The sequence below is a fragment of the Pecten maximus genome, chromosome 6, assembly GCF_902652985.1.
Source record: "Pecten maximus chromosome 6, xPecMax1.1, whole genome shotgun sequence".
Lineage (NCBI taxonomy): Eukaryota > Metazoa > Mollusca > Bivalvia > Pectinida > Pectinidae > Pecten > Pecten maximus.
In genome coordinates this window covers 6,870,896-6,898,519 of record NC_047020.1, presented here as the reverse complement: position 1 = coordinate 6,898,519, position 27,624 = coordinate 6,870,896, and the positions used below count along the sequence as shown (strand labels likewise).

Genomic DNA, 27,624 nt, shown 5'->3' with positions numbered 1-27,624 from the left:
TACAGGTATGACCTCTACACACAAGTATGACCTCTACACACAAGTATGACCTCTACACAGAGGTATGACCTCTACACAGAAGTATGACCGCTAAACAAAAGTATGACCTCTACACAGAAGTATGACACATACACAGATGTATGGCATCTACACAGTAATATAACACCTTCACAGGTATGACTTCTACATAGAGGTATGACCTTTACACAGAAGTATGACACACATACAGAAGTATGACCTCTACACAGAAGTATGACACATACACAGATGTATGGCATCTACACAGTAATATAACACCTTCACAGGTATGACTTCTACATAGAGGTATGACCTTTACACAGAAGTATGACCTCTACACAGAAGTATGACACACATACAGAAGTATGACCTCTACACAGAAGTATGACACACATACAGAAATATGACCTCTGAACAAAAGTATGACCTCTACGAAGAGGTGTGACCTCTACATAGAAGTATGACCTCCACACAGACGTATGACCGCTACAAAGAAGTGTGACCTCTACACAGAAGTATGACCTCTACATAGAAGTATGACCTCCACACAGACGTATGACCTCTACACAGAAGTATGACCTCTACACAGAAGTATGACACACATACAGAAATATGACCTCTGAACAAAAGTATGACCTCTACGAAGAGGTGTGACCTCTCCACAGAAGTATGACCTCTACATAGAAGTATGACCTCCACACAGACGTATGACCTCTACAGAGGTATGACCTCTACAAAGAAGTGTGACCTCTACACAGAAGTATGACCTCTACACAGAAGTATGACCTCCACACAGACGTATGACCTCTACAGAGGTATGACCTCTACACAGAAGTATGACCTCTACACAGAAGTATGACCTCTACACAGAAGTATGACCTCTACACAGACGTATGACCTCTACAAAGAAGTGTGACCTCTACACAGAAGTATGACCTCCACACAGACGTATGACCGCTACAAAGAAGTGTGACCTCTACAAAGAAGTATGACCTCTACACAGAAGTATGACCTCTACACAGAAGTATGACCTCTACACAGAAGTTTAACCTCTACACAGAAGTATGACCTCTACAGAGGTGTGACCTCTCCACAGAAGTATGACCTCTACATAGAATTATGACCTCCACACAGACGTATGGCCTCTACAGAGGTATGACCTCTACACAGAAGTATGACCTCTACACAGAAGTATGACCTCTACACAGAATTATGACGTTTACGCATAAGCAGGATCTTTAACAATATTTTTGAATCAACGACACATCTTTACATTATATATAAATATGGCCTACAGGCCATTAAATCAACAAGGTGCAGAAATACCACAAACACAAAAAAATCCTGATATTGTCACAGCGCCCTGGAATGTGTTAGTAACTGTCTTCCATTAGCAGACCTGCAGACGGTATTTCTCAGTGTAGTCCAATTACTGCCATGGGCGTAAAGATATCGATTGTTTGATAGGTTCTGGTTAGAAAACAGAGAATTGGAAATGAATTTAAGCCGCCTTAGAGATACTAGTATATCTATATTTGCACAGGCTTTTCACATACGTAAGTAGATAGAGACCTTACACAGACACCACGTTTAATGTACAGTATGTAATAGTTTGTGTGTATGACTCATAGTGCTGTTTAAACTGGGATCCGTACATTCATGTGCTTCCAGTTTGTGTTTTCGGTTTCCATAAAATTTCTTTAGGCGGAGAATATAATTGAATTAAGTGTTTAAGTGGAATCATCCATAAAAATAATAGCTTTTTCTTTAGCTCAGCGTAACACTCCAGAACGAGATTTATTAATTATTGTAATATTAGACCGAAATAATGAGGCCGTATACATCTCCGGATTTTGCGCTATCACTTAGAACATGGGAATCAAACGGATGGGACCAGCATGGTTTCTCCAGTTTATAAATAACAGCACTGCTGTATACCCCGTACTAATGCTTCCCCGATAATATCTACATTTAGGATTTAACCTCCAAAATAAACCTGCCAACTCGAGATATTGTTATCAAAGCATAGCAGCGACAACAATTACAATCCGATGTTTTCGTACAAAATTTGTATCGGAACAATTCGGGTCTTTCCGTCATTTCTGTATGGTAATGACGCATGTGACGTTAAACTCGAACTCCCCCTGACGGAGATTCACGAACCTCGAACTCCCCCTGACGGAGATTCACGAAGAGTTTCTCATTTAGCATAGGATCGAAACACTGTACATATTTTAATACTATGATAAAAAAAAGGCATATTTACAATTACCTTTAATAAAGGTATGATGGGGTATACCTCCACACAGTGATTATGTTACCCTGTTTCCAATGCTTGGGTCAAAGATGTATAAGATTGCCCCAGTTTTCTATTTACTTTGTCATTATCGCAATATCCAGTTCATATTCGTAGAAAAAAACGCATATTTTAGTAAGTCAATAACCGTTATACAAAGTGGTCACTCAAAAAAACATCATTTGGCTTCCGAACCTGTCAATGCATGACTTATAGATCATATTTCAGCGGAGAAATCTATCTGACATCCTCGGGTTTGTCAGTGATAGTATACACATTTTACTAAATCTATTTGACATCCTCGTATTTGTCAGAGATAGTATACACATTTTACTAAATCTATTTGACATATTCGTATTTGTCAGAGATAGTATACACATTGTACTCCCCTTGGCGACCTCTGTTGTACAAATCATTTCAATAACGTCCAATGGTTCAAACGCCACATGGTGGCATAACGATAAATAAAGTCAATTTTTACCACTTTTTTTTTTAAAAGATACTTAGTTTTTTAAATTCACAACAATCTCTCTGTTTCGTTAAAAAAAGAAATATCAATTGCTGTGAATAATTGAATGATGCGGAGGTACCCTTTGTTCCGATTCTCATAGTTGAACTCATAAATATCTAACATGCATTCGATCAGCGACCGTGGTTTTTATCTCGGTACAGCATTATATCTAAATAGTACTGCTTCGACAGTTTCACATGCAAAGGAACAAAATTATAATATGACGTCACACAATCTATGCGTGACTAGTCTCCTCCGATAGTCTCCCGAAGTCATGTTTGTTCGGAACATCTGACGGCAGCTAATTCCAACACAACAGATGCATTTCCAATAGCACAGGAAGATGTTAAAAATTGATGACCTAGACAAAGCGACTAGGATTTTGCACGATACATACAAAGTTTCAGACTAAACAAATATGATAGTAATTCTATAGACAGACAGATGCTATCTAATTGTTAAGAGCAACAGACTGTCTTTTGATTATTGAGAGAACAGTCCTTTCACGACCATTAGTAAATTATTCTTTTCGTTTCAAGAGAATTCAATTATTAAACGGAAAGTGATAGCGCACCTAAATAACGGTAAAGTAACATTGGTAGATAACGGTAAAGTAACATTGGTAGATAACGGTAAAGTAACGTGTGTAGATAACGGTAAAGTAACATTCGTAGATAACGGTAAAGTAACATTCGTAGATAACGGTAAAGTAACATGTGTAGATAACGGTAAAGTAACATTGGTAGATAACGGTAAAGTAACATGTGTAGATAACGGTAAAGTAACATTGGTAGATAACGGTAAAGTAACATGTGTAGATAACGATAAAGTAACATGTGTAGATAACGGTAAAGTAACATTGGTAGATAACGGTAAAGTAACATGTGTAGATAACGGTAAAGTAACATGTGTAGATAACGGTAAAGTAACATTGGTAGATAACGGTAAAGTAACATTGGTAGATAACGGTAAAGTAACATGTGTAGACAACGGTAAAGTAACATTGGTAGATAACGGTAAAGTAACATTGGTAGATAACGGTAAAGTAACATGTGTAGATAACGGTAAAGTAACATGTGTAGATAACGGTAAAGTAACATGTGTAGATAACGGTAAAGTAACATTGGTAGATAACGGTAAAGTAACGTGTGTAGATAACGGTAAAGTAACATGTGTAGATAACCTTAGACAGACCGCGTGCTAGCCAGGACAATCCAGGACAATCGTGGACATTGTGATGGATGTTGTCGACTATTGCCACTAGCATAAATCATTTTAAAACACTTTCTGATTCTGAAAGGACAATATCGTATTTAAAATGATAGTGTTTTCATAGGTTTTTCATGGATAATTGTCCTCCAAATTCCTAGATATTATTTTTTATAGTTTTATTATAGATAAGAGTCCTCCACATTTATAAGTATAGTATTAGTATTAAACTATACGCGCTGCTAACCATCAATATGACAATTACATTCTTCTGTTTCATACAGCTATTTACCGGATGAAATCAGAGATATTCATCGTAAAGCAGTGACACCAATCTAGCGCCATTTGTACGGCCTGGAACTGTATAATTGGTCGTCCCGAGGATAGGCCACTACTGACCTATACCACAAACGTGATCATCAACATTGCACATCGATATGTGTCCCCTCTGGGTCCGACGCCGACACAATCAATGGCAGCGGCCTGTGTCATAAAGCGGCACAAGTATCAGAGCTTCATTTGTGAAAACAATCAGATTAAATCAAAACTATTAAAAAATTCATTCGATTTTCCATAAAGAAGGAAAGTCACTCATTAGGAAGGACACATTTGAATGCCAACAGAGGCCGTACTCTCCGTGTGGTATGGTGGCCATTAGGCCGCACTGTTCTCTGTGGTATGGTGGACATAATATATATTGTATGACATAGAAAGCTGGTCCCTCAGTAGGTCTCATAGGTACTTCCGGTTGGCGACAAGCATTATGGGTAAGTTAAACAGGGAGGCATTGGTTGATTGGAGTCAGTATCCCGTAGTACTCATCAGTGTCTATTACACAGAAGTATCAACACAACCCATCACAGAAGGAATGTCGTCACGGACCGCTCGCCAATACCAAGGTATCCACTACTTTTGGTGAAGCACCGCCAATGGGAGCCAATCGCGACGAAATCATGCGCACTTTTCACCTCATGTTAGCAATAACCAACTATAAATCAGACAAGTAATTATCAATGTAATGAAAACTTCACATGTTCGGGAATAACAGCTATCAAAAACAAACACCGGAAGTCAATAAGCTCCACACGGCGGCGCAAGATTAACCGAGGCATCCAGCTAACAGAGGGCTAATGAAATGATGGAGGGAGATTAGCCGATGCAAAGCTCGTGGACCACATGAGGCGATGTTAATTAAGTCAGCACTACTTTGTAAAATGTAAATTACAACAAACCGTAAGAAATTCCCTGTAGCATGAATTATTTATTCTGCACACTTCAAACGCTTTAAGGCAAACAAAAGATAAGTACGTCTTCTTTCCGCGTTTGGTGACGTCATGATCATCTCTCCTGGCTTATGTTCCGTACATTTAAATAAGGCAAGTCAGAACAACAGTGTATAGATTTTGACAATTCTGGCTACAATCAGATGTATGAAGTCAATAACGGGCTTCGTGTTGACAAGTTTCGGCTAGGGGATATTCACCTGGAAGGCGCATAACAGTCAACTCAAAGACAACACAAGGATATATAGGTGTCAAGGGATTCGTCTTTCATGTGACATTCGGGGATGACCTAAATCATTTAGAAGACAGTGAGAGAGGGAGCCGTGGGCAGAAACAGATTTCAAAGTAAGAGATAAGATATTCGCTTTACTCGGTACAAATTGGTGGGCGGAAGGAAAGCCCGGGGCCTAGGGAAGAGTTTGTGATGGTGACGGTCGGCTATGTACAGTGTAGGTATAGAGGACGTGGAAAACCTTACACAATATAGCAATACACGATACCGGAGAGGAAGGAGGTCGGTGAATCTTAATCACAACGACACAATAGACGACAAATTCGATGATGGGGAAAACAAAATAGGGATGTCAGTTACAAACGATAGAACGGCAATCCCAGACTATGACGTCACGATTAGGTATTGTCCAGTTCTGTAATTTTATTGATAGAAACACCAGTGTTCCATAATAAATAGGTTCTGTCGGACGCAACTCCTGGGGGCTTAGTGTGGCGAGTCTAAGACATTACCAATTCCTTAATGGAATGATCGAGAAAGTATTACACCAAATGTTCCATCTCTAACTAAATTATCATACCCAGATCGATAGCGAGTGGGATTACGGGGATAATGCATTTAAATCTCTTATGATGGCGATGAAATAAGTTTTCAATTACTGTCTGTTTAATATATTAGATACGGGAAATGAACTTACTTTGAATTGAATGAAACAGTCTAAGAAGCAAAGACATTCTGTTTTTATTATTTCAATTATGCGTTACCCTTTGCTGTTATTGCCGATAAATTAGAAAGCTTTCTCGTTTTAAAGGACAATGACACCATTTGTCGGTATAGCCGTATTGTATTCTTTTGGCCCCGGGTATGACGCAGTATTGTTATCATAAACAATGATTCAAACTGATATAATTTTGTTATCCGTGCTGAAACGCATTAGTTCGTTAATTTATTTCACCAGCAGTTTTACATTATAAATTACCACCAGCATTAAATATGCCGTTTATCTTTTTTTAAAGATATTTCTTGTTAAAACTTCTATCTAGTTTGGTAATAAGGTAACTAGAATTGAAACCAAGCAGCTATATAAAACCAGTTATCGAGACAACAGTCCCGTCAACAGCGACGACTGACTGAAAAAACCGGAAGTGGATAGGTGCTTGACTGATTCACTATCACAGAAGCGCTTAGATCATTCTTCAGCGTCTCAACAACTCTTGGCCCCATTTTGTCGAGAAATTTTATAGATACGTACAAAGCACTGCTCTAAGTAAACAGCACATATGGATAAAGGGGGAAGCTATCGTATTGATTAATAACTTCAATAGATCTATTGAAGTATACATTAAAGGTAACAAGGACATGGAGAAAGTCTGTTCGCAATACGGGGGGGGGGGGGGGGGGGGGGGGGGGTCTTTATTGATCACTCAAACTAAGCGGACAAGGCCTTTGATATCGGTTAACAACGTGTTAACTCCTAAACATAGTTTTTTCAGTCATGCGTTGTGACCTTCACGCGCGTGAACAATAGACTTACGACGTGATAACATGGTACAGCAGCCATTGTTATAGAATACCGACTAAACACAGCTTAAGTAGCTACTTCATACAGCAAAGTTCATCAGATACAGATACACAGCTGTCTTATGTTAACTCGTGATTCGGCGGAGAAACAACCATCTCTGTGGTTAAGGTAATATTAAATAAACAGGTTTAACATGTCTTCATAGTTCTGTTATAATTATAGAATGTGGGGGCAACACCAATCACACAAACTTCGTACAATCTGTAGTGAATTTAGGTTTAACTTGGCCAAGATCACCTACCACATCCAAAACTAGACGGGAGATCTTGTAAGGACGGTATATTTGGTTATGAAATTACGGAATTAGGCTCCTTTCCAAGACCGTTCCCGTCCTTCGTGCAATGTCATATTGTACACGTACAGATGTATATATGATTGATGAGTAATTGTTTGAAGCAATTAACTTTTTTTTCAATTCTAAGTCAAATAGAAAAATGCATGTTCTCGGATTTACGTTCATACATTGTACGAATCAAGTGACAATAAAAGTATTGTTTAATGTCCCGTCCGATCGGAGAGGAAAATACAATTTACTTCGCCAGTGAAATCACTGCAGAATTAATTCCAAAGTTCGTATTTGGAATATTTTCATTGCGAACCGAAATTAACTGTCTTGAAGAAGATATGGAAATAGCCATTCCGCGATCCGCTATTAGTTTAGAGACATTCTTGAATCGTCCTAGAACTTATTTCGTCACACTTTATAATTGAAAAAGAGAATACGGACTACGGAATGGTTACAAACGACAGACTGACAACACGGAGTGTAAATATACATAGACAATCTACTTACTCTCTTTCTCCTTGGAGACCAGTAAAGTTTGGACTGCATAAACTGGAACACAGAAACAGAGTGACAACGACGGGCAACTAAAGGGGCTAGGGAAGGGAGACACCTCACACACAAACATTGAAACGTAGACAATGAAACTTAAACAATGGATCTAAGGAACTCGCTTCAACAATAATACCAAAGGAACCCTTTTTATAGTATGTAATGGGCCTGTAATGGCAATCCTATATATATGATATACTGTATAAATGGCACTGGACCGTAATCACCGATTACTGGGTCACATGAGGACAAGAGAAGACTATATTCCTAAGGCCCGATACGTCGATGGTCCGGTACACAGATTTTTTCCCCTTTACAATTCATTTTATGACGTAATTTAGAATACTTTTTAATCAATTAGCGTGTAAAATCTCTAAGATATATCTCAAATGTTTAAAGACAATTTAATTCTTACACTTCTGAATATTGGGCGTCCGGATTAATGGGCCTACGGAATAAAGAGGGTTGGTATATATGAAGTTTCCCCAACCAGGCATTGTAAGCTGAATGATGTGGGTCATGAGAGAACCACCTGTCAGAGGTGATACTATTAGCGGTACCAAAACGACCACTGATATAATTAACTTCGAAACATGAATAAATAATGAGGTATACGTATGTCATGACCTTAACTTTTGTCGCCTTTATCTGATTCCTCCTGTCTGGGTAGGGGGACAAGGAAAGAGGGGAGGGGGGAGGGGATTGGCTGATAAACACAGGTACGTCCTTGATCACTACACATACTACTCTAAAAATAGTATCACTGATCAATATTGTCACTTTTAATGCATGATTATAATTCTAGATTTCTGTGTTATTATACCAGGGAATATATAGGGTAGCCCCTAAAGGTTGTATGAATAACGACGGTAAATATGGTCGTTTGATCACAAAATATTTCCTGTTGGTAATTTTAAACTCGTCAGTTGGGACATTTAAAAAATACAACAGATACGAAAGTGAATGGAGGTAGATTTCCTCCATGTAATGCAATTGGAATCTACTTAACCTGCTTTTTTACCCGACAGCGTTTCCCGGTACAACTTATACATAGATGATTCACAAGTGTCACCTGAACAGGAGATGCTATCGGGAGTCTCTCCGTCCCCCTCCAGGTACACCTCGTGTGTATACAGAAATGATCTAAGCTGACCTTTCCCACAGTAGTATATACTACTAAAATACACCTACACGGTTCAGTGTTTACAATCTGTCAATCAAGACCCCGCACGTTGTCTTACGTGTATAGTGTTTACAAACATTGTTTACTTACCATCCTTCACCACCACAGTGCCTTCCTTGTCCAACTCCTCCTCAGATTCATTGACGGACAGTAATTCCCCATTCTCGGCCTCCGCCCTTTGAGATTCGACCCACGGACTTTCCATATTGTAGTTTCCCTATTACACACGTTTCCTCACAACGCTGTATCTATATTTGCATAATCCACGCACAGCGATTGAGATATGTATAAAGAGCTTTTAAAAATGTCAATAATATTCACACACAGTGAGAAAAACCCAATATAAAAACCAGGCGTCAAAGGTTTGCTAAACACTAGCCTCTAATGTACATCTGTAATACTTCCAAAATAAAGCATGCACCTAAATGTTGGACAGCCCCTACGTGTAGCTTTGATCTTTAAACAGACTCTTCCCCGATTTAGAATTACTTCCCATATAGATATATAATGCTAGTCTCCTACTCCCAACACTACACAGCCGGCATTAACATACGGTCACACTCCACTGCACACACTACGTTTAGCCTCGGCTATTCCAATCATGGGATTCCTATTCAATTTTCCGTACACTATTTGTGCATCCAAGCTCAGAAGCTCAAAACTGCAAGCGGCTCTGTTGATAATGACACTATGTAGCCTAGTGGTGCTGATCCAGCCTTTCCATGGGAACACAGTCTTGTTCCAGCCGCTGTATCCAGCTCATTCCACGCTTTCCAGCTTCCACGTTATGACCTGTCTCCAAGACACTCCGACACCAGCACCGACAACCACACACCAAAAATACGCGGTCCCCAGGGCTTTAGTCCAACTGTAAAGGACTAAGGGAAGCGTATAGATTTTCCTACTTCACGCAATACAAATAATCAATTCCTCGTTTTTAGATGTTGGTTGATGTCCGATGCAGCTTCTTAAAACCAGTTAATTTGATTATGACCTCTGTCCCGAGCTTGTTTTTCTGGAGCGAGATGGAGAGGTCTTAGCCTTTTTGGAATATTTCTAGTTTTGCGAACGTCTTCTTGTGCCAACACTTTCACGGGCTCATTAAGCATGAATGCTATATATCAGTGACTAGCTACATGTAACACTGCTGTTTGCGTGCCCGGTAATCAGTACGGTATCGACTAGGACTGATTCTTTGATAAATCGCTCTCCCCAATACACAATACGCTTGCTTATTATTTATACCACGGCTGGGAATTGTTTGGGCTTACATAATAACCGCCAGTATGTATTGGGGATCTCTTACTCAAATACAGCTTTAACCGACACACAATTATGTTGTTCGAATATGTACTTACACCAAAAAGGTTAGATTTAATTATAGAACGTGAAACAACTGTTAACTTAAAATAAAATATGTTGTCACCCAGCCGATTTGTCATACCCACGGGCATCTTATCGTCAAAGCTTTTAATGTGATCTTACAGCATTGAGGAAATAGATATTTCCTTCAGGGACAGTTTATATCTAGAAATGTTAGCCATATATGTGTCATATCAACTGACCGCCAACACCATGTCACCATTCCGTGTGACCCGATATATATAACACGACTTGTTACGAGGACAGATTATCGTTATGGTATTTGACCACTACAGGACGGAAATTATCAAATTATCAGTAATTGTTTTTACTACCCTCTCCACAATAGGTATTATCTCGACCCGATCCATATCTGCCCTACCAGTGCTTTGGGGTTTACTTCCGGTACCACTGTCGCCTCCCACTCGTCCTATCACAGATATTTTAATGGATAATGACATTTTATTGTTAATCATTATGACTCAAGGTATAACAAGATAAAAGATCCTCTACCATGATATCACTCGACCCATTCCGACCCTCGGGCGTCCGACCCATCGGGCCATTAGGACCAGTATAGGTTATCCCTGTATGGGAATCGCTATATAATGACTTAAGTACATACATTATACTGCAATACGGCTTTCGCTGGATCACATGTACCTTCCATTGTGATAGAAGCAAGATTAAAGATTTGGTTACACCGCCTACTTACAAATCTACATTGTCATATAACAACTTAAATAGCTACAGGTTACGTCAGCATTACAAACGTAATCGGATTCTGATCGGAGACTTTCTAATAGAATTAAATATTATACATCATCATATTGATATGTCATTTGAAATAGGCAACTGCTTTCGGAAAACTAATCAAGTCGTACATGAACAAAAGTTCGGTGAATTTATACAATATATCAGGATGTCAGTTACGGCATCATTGTTACAATATATCAGGATGTCAGCTACGGCATCATTGTTACAATATATCAGGATGTCAGCTACGACATCATTGTTACAATATATCAGGATGTCAGTTACGGCATCATTGTTACAATATATCAGGATGTCAGCTACGACATCATTGTTACAATATATCAGGATGTCAGCTATGACATCATTGTTACAATATATCAGGATGTCAGCTACGGCATCATTGTTACAATATATCAGGATGTCAGCTATGACATCATTGTTACAATATATCACGATGTCAGCTACGACATCATTGTTACAATATATCATGATGTCAGTCACGGCATCATTGTTACAATATATCAGGATGTCAGCTACGGCATCATTGTTACAATATATCACGATGTCAGTCACGGCATCATTGTTACAATATATCAGGATGTCAGCTATGACATCATTGTTACAATATATCAGGATGTCAGCTACGACATCATTATTACAATATATCAGGATGTCAGCTACGACATCATTGTTACAATATATCAGGATGTCAGTTACGACATCATTGTTACAATATATCAGAATGTCAGCTACGATGTCATTGTTACAATATATCAGTATGTCAGCTATGACATCATTGTTACAATATATCATGATGTCAGTTACGACATCATTGTTACAATATATCAGGATGTCAGTTACGACATCATTGTTACAATATATCAGGATGTCATCTACAACATCATTGTTACAATATATCAATCGACCACACAACGTGATGACCAACTTTGCCTACTATTGTAATGGTTTGGTTTGGTTTGTTTTGTTTAACGTCCTATTAACAGCTAAGGTCATTTAAGGACGGCCTCCCGTGCGTGCGACATGCATGCGTGTGGTGAGTGCGTATGTATGATGTGGAAGGCTGCGGTATGTTCGTGTTAAGTCTCCTTGTGATAGGCCGGAATTTTTGCCGATTTATAGTGCTACCTCACTGAAGCATACTGCCGAAGACACCCAGCGGGACATCCCACCCGGTCACATTATACTGACAACGGGCGAACCAGTCGTCCCACTCCTTGTATGCTGAGCGCTAAGCAGGAGCAACAACTAAGACTCTGGTATATCTCGGCCAGGGGACAGAACCCAAAGCCTACCTCACAGGGGCGAACACTCAAATAAACGCCAAAAGTGAGGCAGTGTCAAGGGAGACATTAGGAAGAAGAAAGTTGTTAAGAAAGAAGAGAAAAGATAAGATCCCAAATTTAGTCCCCTCCTACGATCATGCAATAGGGGAAACAGGTGCAATTCTTACGCCCTACTCGTCACACAAAAGACTTACTAAGTCGTCACAAAAAAGAAGGACCAATTTGACTTAATTTTGTAAATTAGAAAGTCTTCACACAAATGAAGGGCCAACTCGCCATAACTAATAAATAGATATACTAGGACATTTTCAGTAGATACTAGTTTTAGAATCATGCTTAACAATCATTATATTGTTTATATCATGTCTAGCAATGATGACGAATTCCATATTCACGATTAGCAGCAATTTAGTTAAATAACTGACGACCAGTATTCGAAAAGAAATTAGGTTGAGGGTCCAGTGAAACGGTTTGTTTTTAATTCTATCATGTACGGCGATAATTCATGATTCATTTACAACAACAAAAACAGAATCATAAATAACAGTTCAAAAAGGTAAGCAAGCATCAACAGTTCACAACAACCACTCCAAAACAGAATGTGGGCACATCAAACCATTCCAAATCAAGACATTTCACATTGCAAATCGAGATTTTTTACAAGTTCAAAGTCTTCAATGTAAAACAAGCGTAATCTACCGCATCCAAAATCAGGATTATCGAACATGAGCCATTCCCAATCCGGATTATCAAACTAAAACCTTCCAAATCGGTATTATCAAACAAGAAATATTCTAAATCAGGATTATCAAACTAGAAACATTCAAAATCAGGATTATCAAAATAGAAACATTCAAAATCTGGATTATCAATCCAGAAACTTTCCCAAATCAGGATTATCGAACTAGAAACATTCAAAATCAGGATTATCGAACTAGAAACATTCAAAATCATGATTATCAATCCAGAAACTTTCCCAAATCAGGATTATCGAACTAGAAACATTCCAAATCATGATTATCAATCCAGAAACTTTCCCAAATCAGGATTATCGAACTAGAAACATTCCAAATCTGGATAATCAAACTAAAACTTCCAAAATCGGCATTACCAAACACGAGACATTCACAATCAGGATTACCAACTAGAAACATTTTTAATCAGAATTATCAAACTAGAATCATTCCAAATTAGGATTATCGAACTAGAAACGTTCTAAATCAAGTTGTGGGTATGCTATTGAACAAATACACCAGGTAGTGAAGTGACAATGTATTTACTGATTATAATCTACAGTGTGAGATAAGCTTTTCTCCACTATAAATGGTACTGTTTTAAATGTTTCCCTCATCAACAAAACAAGAGATCCCAGAGGGATTCTGACGCCTACCATGGAATGATTTTGATTAGTCCTATGAAAGACTGACCTTTTCTCTTCTGTCCCTTCTTCCTCATGATCATTAGATATCAAAAACTTTCTGTGAAATATTGATAACAAATTTCAGCTGGCAAAATCCAAGATAGCCAACATTTGGATATCCAATCAGATTCAAAATTGATTGAACTAGGGACCAAGGGAATCTTGACAGTACTTCTAAAAAAAAGCAATAATTTCTACAGTCAAAATACAAGATGGCCGCATGTCGACCATTTGGTATTCATAATTTAACTCGAAATTAAATAGGCATAGATAAGGACCAAGGAGAACCTGCACATCAAGTCTTATTCATATCCTTCTGGTACTGCTCAAGAAACAGCCATAACAAACTTCAACCAAAATTCAACAAAATCAGACTCAAAATAAAAAGGACACAATTAGGGACAAAGTCCAACCTTCATCGGAAAATTTGAGAAAGATACATGAAGTACTTCTCAAGAAAACGCAATAACAAATGTACAAGGTCAAAATCAAAGATATTCATCTGTCAGCCACTTTGTATTTCAGAGTTAAACAATTCAAAAGGGTACAACTAGAAACCAAGGGCAACCTACATATCCCCCGGTACTTCTCAAGAAATTGCGCTTATAAAATTTTGTTGTTAAAATCCAAGATGGATTTGTTTTTCTGATCATTCACAAAATCAAAGGAGCAAAACGAAAGAGCTAGGAGAAGCTACATGTGAAATCTGAGAGAGCTCCACATTATTGTGACTATTATGTGTACTGTGCGACATCTTTGTAGATACAGTTGCTCATTGTATATTATTTTGCTCTAATCTAATGTTGCTAACTCTACTTGACATGTTTTTCGCCAAAATTGTCAACGATTATCCGGTCAATGTGTACGTTTTTCTTGTTAATTCGTGCAGAAAGGTTCAAATTCCAACGATCCTCGGCAGTTCTGATGTCATAAAAGACATTGTTGGAAACGACCATCTCTTGTTTTTTTTTATATGAATCTTTTGTCAATGACTGTTGTATTAAATGTCGAAACAATATCCATTGTTACATTTAATCAACTAAGATGATTAATTAACTTCCTAGACATATAAACCATATAATACGTATCCTACACAGTTCACACATCTCTAAATACCAGTTTCCACACTTTCTGATTTAGTCATGTGTAATTACGTCATTATGTAATGTATTTTATCCCTACTATATACTTATGTCGTTTGTAGATTTATTGTAACACACTATAGACTTCATTTGTAACTATTCAGATTTAGAGGAATTGAAAATATGGATGAAGGAATGAACGAGTAAACAGTGGATGTGCCGTTAATAGTCATCACAGATAAAAACTGAACTGAGAAATTATTTAACTTATTAACTCTATATTGTCCTCTAAACAATATGTGCATTAGACAGGTGCACTAAATAATAAAACAACTCACGTGCTCTCGAAGTCTGGGTAAGGCGAGCGGACCGTGACCTCGTCATAGTCAATATCGAGATATGTCCGTGAGTGTGATCATATTTAGGAACATCCGTCACCACTGTAGGGTTATTTTGTTGACAGACATGGCGGTGGTGATGGATGAGAAAAACAACACTTGTTTGTTCACACTTCCATCAACTAGTATACCAAAACACTATATGGAATTCGAGCTAGCTGTCGTCATCAGTAGTAACGGATTACAGTACGTGTGATATCGGGATCATTTGTCATTAGCCGTGGAAATGAAAAATATCGCCAAACTGTACTGCGGGGTAGGCATAGTTTGATTAGGAAGACTGTATCGCCATCTACTGCCGGGTAGGTATAGTTTAATTAGGAAGACTGTACCGCCATCTACTGCCAGGTAGGCATAGTTTAATTAGGAAGACTGTACCGCCACCTACTGTCGGGTAGGCATAGTTTAATTAGGAAGACTGTGTCGCCACCTATTGTCTGGTAGGCATAGTTTAATTAGGAAGACGGTATCGCCACCTACTGCCGGGTAGGCATAGTTTAATTAGGAAGACAGTATCGCCACCTACTGTCGGGTAGGTATAGTTTAATTAGGTAGACTGTATCGCCACCTACTGCCGGGTAGGCATAGTTTAATTAGGAAGACTGTATCGCCACCTACTGCCGGGTAGGTATAGTTTAATTAGGAAGACTGTATCGCCACCTACTGCCGGGTAGGCATAGTTTAATTAGGAAGACTGTATCGCCACCTACTGTCGGGTAGGTATAGTTTAATTAGGAAGACTGTATCGCCATCTACTACCGGGTAGGCATAGTTTAATTAGGAAGACTGTATCGCCACCTACTGCCGGGTAGGCATAGTTTGATTAGGAAGACTGTATCGCCACCTACTGTCGGGTAGGCATAGTTTAATTAGGAAGACTGTATCGCCACCTACTGTCGGGTAGGTATAGTTTAATTAGGAAGACTGTATCGCCACCTACTGTCGGGTAGGTATAGTTTAATTAGGAAGACTGTATCGCCACCTACTACCGGGTAGGTATAGTTTGATTAGGAAGACTGTATCGCCACCTACTGCTGGGTAGGTATAGTTTAATTAGGAAGACTGTATCGCCACCTACTGTCGGGTAGGCATAGTTTAATTAGGAAGACTGTATCGCCACCTACTGCCGGGTAGGTATAGTTTAATTAGGAAGACTGTATCGCCATCTACTGCCGGGTAGGTATAGTTTAATTAGGAAGACTGTATCGCCACCTACTGTCGGGTAGGCATAGTTTAATTAGGAAGACTGTATCGCCACCTACTGCCGGGTAGGCATAGTTTAATTAGGAAGACTGTATCGCCACCTACTGTCGGGTAGGCATAGTTTAATTAGGAAGACTGTAATCGTCAAATACTGCCGGGTAGGCATAGTTTAATTAGGACGACTGTATCGCCATCTACTGGCGGGTAGGCATAGTTTAACTAGGAAGACTGTATCGCCATCTACTGCCGGGTAGGCATAGTTTAATTAGGAAGACTGTACCGCCACCTACTGCCGGGTAGGCATAGTTTAATTAGGAAGACTGTACCGCCACCTACTACCGGGTAGGCATAGTTTAATTAGGAAGACTGTATCGCCATCTACTGCCGGGTAGGTATAGTTTGATTAGGAAGACTGTATCGCCACCTACTGGCGGGAAGGCATAGTTTAATTAGGAAGACTGTACCGCCATCTACTGCCGGGTAGGCATAGTTTAATTAAGAAGACTGTATCGCCACCTACTGCCGGGTAGGCAGGGTTTAATTAGGAAGACTGTATCGCCACCTACTGCCGGGTAGGCATAGTTTAATTAGGACGACTGTATCGCCACCTACTGCCGGGTAGGCATAGTTTGATTAGGAAGACTGTATCGCCACCTACTGCCGGGTAGGCATAGTTTAATTAGGACGACTGTATCGCCACCTACTACCGGGTAGGCATAGTTTAATTAGGAAGACTGTATCGCCATCTACTGCCGGGTAGGTATAGTTTGATTAGGAAGACTGTATCGCCACCTACTGGCGGGAAGGCATAGTTTAATTAGGAAGACTGTACCGCCATCTACTGCCGGGTAGGCATAGTTTAATTAAGAAGACTGTATCGCCACCTACTGCCGGGTAGGCAGGGTTTAATTAGGAAGACTGTATCGCCACCTACTGCCGGGTAGGCATAGTTTAATTAGGAATAATATATAAATACATATATCTCTATTCTAAATATAAATACAGATATCTCTATTCTATATATAAATACATATATCTCTATTCTTTATAAACATACAGATATCTCTATTCCATTTATTAATAAATAAGATATCTCTATTCTATATATAGATACAAGTATCTGTATTCTATATAAAATAACAGATATCTCTATTCTATATAAGAATACAGATATCTCTATTATATATACATTGTATAAATACAGATATCTCTATTCTATATACTAACACATGTATCTCTATCCTATATATAGATACAGATATCTCTATTCTATGAATAAATACAGATATCCCTTTTCAAAATACAGATATTTTTATATTACATATAAATACATATATCTATATTCAAAATACAGATATTTCTGATTCAAATACAGATATCTTTAAATACAGATATCGGTATTTTGCCAATAAATAGAGATATGTCTATTTTGAAAAAGATATCCGAATCAAATGGGTAAAAACCCAAATAGCTTGTCTTTACTGACACTATTTGTGACCAATTGTAAAATCACACTAAATTTTGTCGTATCGCAAAACGCTCTTGAAAGCAATTCAAAGGGAGGCAACTCTAATAAACATATATTCTCCACCACACAGCTTGGAGTAACTGGCATGTTATTGGGTATTTACCGATTCCCCGAGGATTTCTGGATGTTTGCCGTAAATGATAACAAGATGAACATTAATTAATGGTTTTTAATTGATTGGTTTAATACTCAGCTGTTTAAATCCGATTACAACTCCAATACGTACATTCTATATATAAACACAGACATCTCTATTCTATGAATAAATACAGATATCCCTTTTCAAAATACAGATATTTTTATATTACATATAAATACACATATCTATATTCAAAATACAGATATTTCTGATTCAATACAGATATCTTTAAATACAGATATCGGTATGTTGTCAATAAATAGACCCATCTCTATTTTGAAAAAAAGATATCTGAATCAAATGTACTGACACTATTTGTGACCATTGTAAAATCACACTAAATTTTGTCGTATCGCAAACGCTCTTGAAAGCAATTCAAAGGGAGGCAACTCTAATAAACATATATTCCCCATCACACAGCTTTGAGTAACTGGCATCTTATTGGGTATTTACCGATTCCCCGAGGATTTCCGGATGTTTGCTGTAAATGATAAATGTAAAATGGAAAGCATTACAGAGTTTAGGGAAAGTTCCTTAGTATATTTTCTTAAATCCAATAATGTTCCCTATGAACAATGTAAAGTGAAGGAACTTTGATTAAACCAGGGCCAAAATGGTGGAACATGTAAGTCATTGACGGGGTCGATAATCTGTACAAACTGGTGGAACATGTAAGTCATTGACGGGGTCGATAATCTGTACAAACTGGTGGGACATGTAAGTCATTGACGGGGTCGATAATCTGTACAAACTGGTGGGACATGTAAGTCATTGACGGGGTCGATAATCTGTACAAACTGGTGTAACATGTAAACCATTGACGGGGTCGATAATCTGTACAAACTGGCGGGACATGTAAGTCATTGACGGGGTCGATAATCTGTACAACAAAACTGTAGCAATGTTAATAATGTTTATTTATGATCATCAAATGCTGATTAAAAATCAATAAATAACAATCATCTATTTGTGAAAAACGGGTTTACCTCCATTGGAATTAAGAAATATTGACAAACATTTATCATCCTGTGGACTCGTACAGTGTGTATACATATATCCCACAATTGCAGAAAAACCTGAAAAAATATGGACAGCCCTTATATAGCCATGGATTTCAATTAAACTGCAATGTATGCGCAATATATTTCTAGTTTCGAGTTATTAACAAATCTCTTCCTGTCTCTACTAGCCATTAACTGAGGCGGTGTACATGAGTTGGGGAAGCTAGTGGTCGTATAACTCAGAGTTCTTGTCAATTAAAACTGATTACGCTCCGTCAGGTAACATGATACAGATTTGACATTTAGTGAGGATGTCCGACTTTAATCAGGTTTCTGAAGATAACTAAATCAAATAAACAAGAATTAGATCAATAAACAGTGGCTATCCCCTGGTACAACTAACCCAGTAAACATATTACAATGAAACAAATGAATAGAAGATGAGCTTGAAACCCATTGTTTTGGTAGGTTTACAGGACCTGTTACTCTACATGATACACAAATTACTGAGGATTTTAACTGGATACACAATATGGCCGCCATGTCTGCTTTTCCGACTACTTTTACGCCCCTAAACTGACTTCTATTTACGGGCCTGGCCCAAAATGTCATGGTTGACGACCATATGAGAAATATGAGGGGATGTGAGGAGGAGCCAGACCCTGGTATATTGTATACACTTTTTCATATAAAAGCGAATCTCCACACTGGCTTATTTGGGTTTAGTTATTTTGTTTCATGTGAAAGCCAAAATGTATGCGCAAGCTATATCTCTGTCGGAATGAGTTACATAAACAATGCTACATGTAATTCACAGAACTATAACACTCACAGGACTATAACACTTACAGGGCTATAACACTCACAGGGTTATAACACTCACAGGACTATAACACTCACAGGGCTATAACACTCACAGGACTATAACACTCACAGGACTATAACACTCACAGAACTATAACACTCACAGGGCTATAACACTCACAGGACTATAACACTCACAGGACTATAACACTCACAGGGTTATAACACTCACAAGACTATAACACTCACAGGGTTATAACACTCACAGGACTATAACACTCACAGGACTATAACACTCACAGGGCTATAACACTCACAGGGCTATAACACTCACAGGACTATAACACTCACAGGACTATAACACTCACAGGACTATAACACTCACAGGGTTATAACACTCACAGGACTATAACACTCACAGGGCTATAACACTCACAGGACTATAACACTCACAGGACTATAACACTCACAGAACTATAACACTCACAGGGCTATAACACTCACAGGACTATAACACTCACAGGGCTATAACACTCACAGGACTATAACACTCACAGGGCTATAACACTCACAGGACTATAACACTCACAGGACTATAACACTCACAGAACTATAACACTCACAGGGCTATAACACTCACAGGACTATAACACTCACAGGACTATAACACTCACAGGGTTATAACACTCACAGGACTATAACACTCACAGGGTTATAACACTCACAGGACTATAACACTCACAGGACTATAACACTCACAGGGCTATAACACTCACAGGGCTATAACACTCACAGGGTTATAACACTCATAGGGCTATAACACTCACAGGACTATAACACTCACAGGACTATAACACTCACAGTACTTTAACACACACAGGGTTATAACACTCACAGGACTATAACACCCACTGGACTATAACACTCACAGGACTATAACACTCACAGGACTATAACACTCACAGGACTATAACACTCACAGGGTTATAACACTCACAGGGCTATAACACTCACAGGACTATAACACTCACAGGACTATAACACTCACAGGACTATAACACTCACAGGGTTATAACACTCACAGGACTATAACACTCACAGGGTTATAACACTCACAGGGCTATAACACTCACAGGACTATAACACTCACAGGGCTATAACACTCACAGGGCTATAACACTCACAGGGTTATAACACTCACAGGACTATAACACTCACAGGACTATAACACTCACAGGACTATAACATACACAGGACTATAACACACACAGGACTATAACACTCACAGGACTATAACACTCACAGGGCTATAACACACACAGGACTATAACACTCACAGGACTATAACACTCACAGGACTATAACACTCACAGGACTATAACACTCACAGGACTATAACACTCACAGGGCTATAACACTCACAGGACTATAACACTCACAGGGCTATAACACTCACAGAACTATAACACTCACAGGGTTATAACACTCACAGGACTATAACACTCACAGGACTATAACACTCACAGTACTATAACACTCACAGGGCTATAACACTCACAGAACTATAACACTCACAGGGTTATAACACTCACAGGACTATAACACACACAGGACTATAACACTCACAGGACTATAACACTCACAGTACTATAACACTCACAGGGCTATAACACTCACAGGGTTATAACACTCACAGGGTTATAACACTCACAGGACTATAACACTCACAGGACTATAACACTCACAGGACTATAACACACACAGGACTATAACACTCACAGAACTATAACACTCACAGGGTTATAACACACACAGGACTATAACACTCACAGGGCTATAACACTCACAGGGTTATAACACTCATAGGGCTATAACACTCACAGGACTATAACACTCACAGGACTATAACACTCACAGTACTATAACACACACAGGGTTATAACACTCACAGGACTATAACACCCACTGGACTATAACACTCACAGGACTATAACACTCACAGTACTATAACACTCACAGGACTATAACACTCACAGGGCTATAACACTCACAGGACTATAACACTCACAGGGTTATAACACACACAGGACTATAACACTCACAGGGCTATAACACTCACAGGGTTATAACACTCATAGGGCTATAACACTCACAGAACTATAACACTCACAGGACTATAACACTCACAGGACTATAACACTCACAGAACTATAACACTCACAGGACTATAACACTCACAGGGCTATAACACTCACAGGACTATAACACTCACAGAACTATAACACTCACAGGACTATAACACTCACAGGGCTATAACAGTCAGACGACTATAACACTCACAGGGCTATAACACTCACAGGACTATAACACTCACAGGACTATAACACTCACAGGGCTATAACACTCACAGGACTATAACACTCACAGGGCTATAACACTCACAGGGCTATAACACTCACAGGGTTATAACACTCACAGGACTATAACACCCACTGGACTATAACACTCACAGGACTATAACACTCACAGGACTATAACACTCACAGGGTTATAACACTCACAGGACTATAACACTCACAGGACTATAACACTCACAGGACTATAACACTCACAGGACTATAACACTCACAGGACTATAACACTCACAGGACTATAACACTCACAGGGCTATAACACTCACAGGACTATAACACTCACAGGGCTATAACACTCACAGAACTATAACACTCACAGGGTTATAACACTCACAGGACTATAACACTCACAGGACTATAACACTCACAGTATTATAACACTCACAGGGCTATAACACTCACAGAACTATAACACTCACAGGGTTATAACACTCACAGGACTATAACACACACAGGACTATAACACTCACAGGACTATAACACTCACAGTACTATAACACTCACAGGACTATAACACTCACAGGGTTATAACACTCACAGGGTTATAACACTCACAGGACTATAACACTCACAGGACTATAACACTCACAGGACTATAACACACACAGGACTATAACACTCACAGAACTATAACACACACAGGACTATAACACTCACAGGGCTATAACACTCATAGGGCTATAACACTCACAGGACTATAACACTCACAGGACTATAACACTCACAGTACTTTAACACACACAGGGTTATAACACTCACAGGACTATAACACCCACTGGACTATAACACTCACAGGACTATAACACTCACAGTACTATAACACTCACAGGACTATAACACTCACAGGGCTATAACACTCACAGGACTTTAACACTCACAGGGTTATAACACACACAGGACTATAACACTCACAGGGCTATAACACTCACAGGGTTATAACACTCATAGGGCTATAACACTCACAGAACTATAACACTCACAGGACTATAACACTCACAGGACTATAACACTCACAGGACTATAACACTCACAGAACTATAACACTCACAGGACTATAACACTCACAGGGCTATAACACTCACAGGACTATAACACTCACAGAACTATAACACTCACAGGACTATAACACTCACAGGGCTATAACAGTCAGACGACTATAACACTCACAGGGCTATAACACTCACAGGACTATAACACTCACAGGACTATAACACTCACAGTACTATAACACACACAGGGTTATAACACTCACAGGACTATAACACCCACTGGACTATAACACTCACAGGACTATAACACTCACAGGACTATAACACTCACAGGGTTATAACACTCACAGGACTATAACACTCACAGGACTATAACATACACAGGACTATAACACTCACAGGACTATAACACTCACAGGACTATAACACTCACAGGACTATAACACTCACAGGGCTATAACACTCACAGGACTATAACACACACAGGACTATAACACTCACAGGACTATAACACTCACAGGACTATAACACTCACAGGGTTATAACACTCACAGGACTATAACACTCACAGGGCTATAACACTCACACGACTATAACACTCACAGGGCTATAACACTCACAGGGCTATAACACTCACAGAACTATAACACTCACAGGACTATAACACTCATAGGGCTATAACACTCACAGGACTATAACACTCACAGGACTATAACACTCACAGAACTATAACACTCACAGGACTATAACACTCACAGGGCTATAACACTCACAGGACTATAACACTCACAGGACTATAACACTCACAGGGTTATAACACTCACAGAACTATAACACTCACAGGACAATAACACTCACAGGGCTATAACACTCACAGAACTATAACATTCACATGACTATAACACTCACAGGACTATAACACTCACAGGGCTATAACAGTCAGACGACTATAACACTCACAGGACTATAACACTCACAGGACTATAACACTCACAGGGTTATAACACTCACAGGGCTATAACACTCACAGGGCTATAACACTCACAGGACTATAACACTCACAGGACTATAACACTCACAGGACTATAACACTCACAGGGCTATAACACTCACAGGGCTATAACACTCACAGGGTTATAACACTCACAGGACTATAACACTCACAGGACTATAACATACACAGGACTATAACACACACAGGACTATAACACTCACAGGACTATAACACTCACAGGGCTATAACACACACAGGACTATAACACTCACAGGACTATAACACTCACAGGACTATAACACTCACGGGACTATAACACTCACAGGACTATAACACTCACAGGACTATAACACTCACAGAACTATAACACTCACAGGGTTATAACACTCACAGGACTATAACACTCACAGGACTATAACACTCACAGTACTATAACACTCACAGGGCTATAACACTCACAGAACTATAACACTCACAGGGTTATAACACTCACAGGACTATAACACACACAGGACTATAACACTCACAGGACTATAACACTCACAGGACTATAACACTCACAGGGCTATAACACTCACAGGGTTATAACACTCACAGGGTTATAACACTCACAGGACTATAACACTCACAGGACTATAACACTCACAGGACTATAACACACACAGGACTATAACACTCACAGAACTATAACATTCACAGGGCTATAACACACACAGGACTATAACACTCACAGGGCTATAACACTCACAGGGTTATAACACTCATAGGGCTATAACACTCACAGGACTATAACACTCACAGGACTATAACACTCACAGTACTATAACACACACAGGGTTATAACACTCACAGGACTATAACACCCACTGGACTATAACACTCACAGGACTATAACACTCACAGTACTATAACACTCACAGGACTATAACACTCACAGGGCTATAACACTCACAGGACTATAACACTCACAGGGTTATAACACACACAGGACTATAACACTCACAGGGCTATAACACTCACAGGGTTATAACACTCATAGGGCTATAACACTCACAGGACTATAACACTCACAGGGCTATAACACTCACAGGACTATAACACTCACAGAACTATAACACTCACAGGACTATAACACTCACAGGGCTATAACAGTCAGACGACTATAACACTCACAGGGCTATAACACTCACAGGACTATAACACTCACAGGACTATAACACTCACAGTACTATAACACACACAGGGTTATAACACTCACAGGACTATAACACCCACTGGACTATAACACTCACAGGACTATAACACTCACAGGACTATAACACTCACAGGACTATAACACTCACAGGGCTATAACACTCACAGGACTATAACACTCACAGGGTTATAACACACACAGGACTATAACACTCACAGGGCTATAACACTCACAGGGTTATAACACTCATAGGGCTATAACACTCACAGGACTATAACACTCACAGGACTATAACACTCACAGGACTATAACACTCACAGGACTATAACACTCACAGGACTATAACACTCACAGGGTTATAACACTCACAGGACTATAACACTCACAGGACTATAACATACACAGGACTATAACACTCACAGGACTATAACACTCACAGGACTATAACACTCACAGGGCTATAACACTCACAGGACTATAACACACACAGGACTATAACACTCACAGGACTATAACACTCACAGGGTTATAACACTAACAGGGCAATAACACTCACAGAACTATAACACTCACAGGACTATAACACTCACAGGGCTATAACACTCACACGACTATAACACTCACAGGGCTATAACACTCACAGGGCTATAACACTCACAGAACTATAACACTCACAGGACTATAACACTCACAGGGCTATAACACTCACAGGACTATAACACTCACAGGACTATAACACTCACAGAACTATAACACTCACAGGACTATAACACTCACAGGGCTATAACACTCACAGGACTATAACACTCACAGGCCTATAACACTCACAGGACTATAACACTCACAGGACTATAACACTCACAGGGACTATAACACTCACAGGACTATAACACTCACAGGACTATAACACTCACAGGGCTATAACACTCACAGAACTATAACACTCACAGGACTATAACACTCACAGGACTATAACACTCACAGGGCTATAACACTCACAGGACTATAACACTCACAGGACTATAACACTCACAGGACTATAACACTCACAGGGTTATAACACTCACAGGGCTATAACACTCACAGGGCTATAACACTCACAGGACTATAACACTCACAGGACTATAACACTCACAGGGCTATAACACTCACAGGACTATAACACTCACAGGACTATAACACTCACAGGGTTATAACACTCACAGGGCTATAACACTCACAGGGCTATAACACTCACAGGACTATAACACTCACAGGACTATAACACTCACAGGACTATAACACTCACAGGGCTATAACACTCACAGGACTATAACACTCACAGGACTATAACACTCACAGGACTATAACACTCACAGGACTATAACACTCACAGGACTATAACACTCACAGGACTATAACACTCACAGGGCTATAACACTCACAGGACTATAACACTCACAGTACTATAACACTCACAGTACTATAACACTCACAGGACTATAACACTCACAGGACTATAACACTCACAGGACTATAACACTCACAGGACTATAACACTCACAGGACTATAACACTCACAGGACTATAACACTCACAGGACTATAACACTCACAGGACTATAACACTCACAGGACTATAACACTCACAGGACTATAACACTCACAGGACTATAACACTCACAGGGACTATAACACTCACAGGACTATAACACTCACAGGACTATAACACTCACAGGACTATAACACTCACAGGACTATAACACTCACAGGGCTATAACACTCACAGGGCTATAACACTCACAGGACTATAACACTCACAGGACTATAACACTCACAGGACTATAACACTCACAGGGCTATAACACTCACAGGACTATAACACTCACAGGACTATAACACTCCACA

At 39.2% G+C, this 27,624-nt stretch overlaps 1 protein-coding gene across 2 annotated transcripts in view; it reads right to left on the bottom strand.

Moving 5' to 3' along the window:
* Window positions 1-10,241, bottom strand: part of LOC117328837 (neuronal membrane glycoprotein M6-b-like) — a 93,818-nt gene extending 83,577 nt beyond the window's left edge. Inside the window, exons 1-2 of one of the 2 annotated variants that reach the window (XM_033886410.1) lie at window positions 9,240-10,241; window positions 7,925-7,966 (exon numbers count right to left, since the gene is read on the bottom strand). In XM_033886410.1, coding sequence (XP_033742301.1) covers window positions 7,925-7,966; window positions 9,240-9,354 — 157 coding nt within the window. In that variant the 5' untranslated portion in view covers window positions 9,355-10,241. The remainder of the gene's footprint in view (window positions 1-7,924; window positions 7,967-9,239) is intronic. The other variant, XM_033886411.1, reaches the window with a different exon arrangement.
* Between the last annotated feature and the right edge of the window lie 17,383 nt (window positions 10,242-27,624).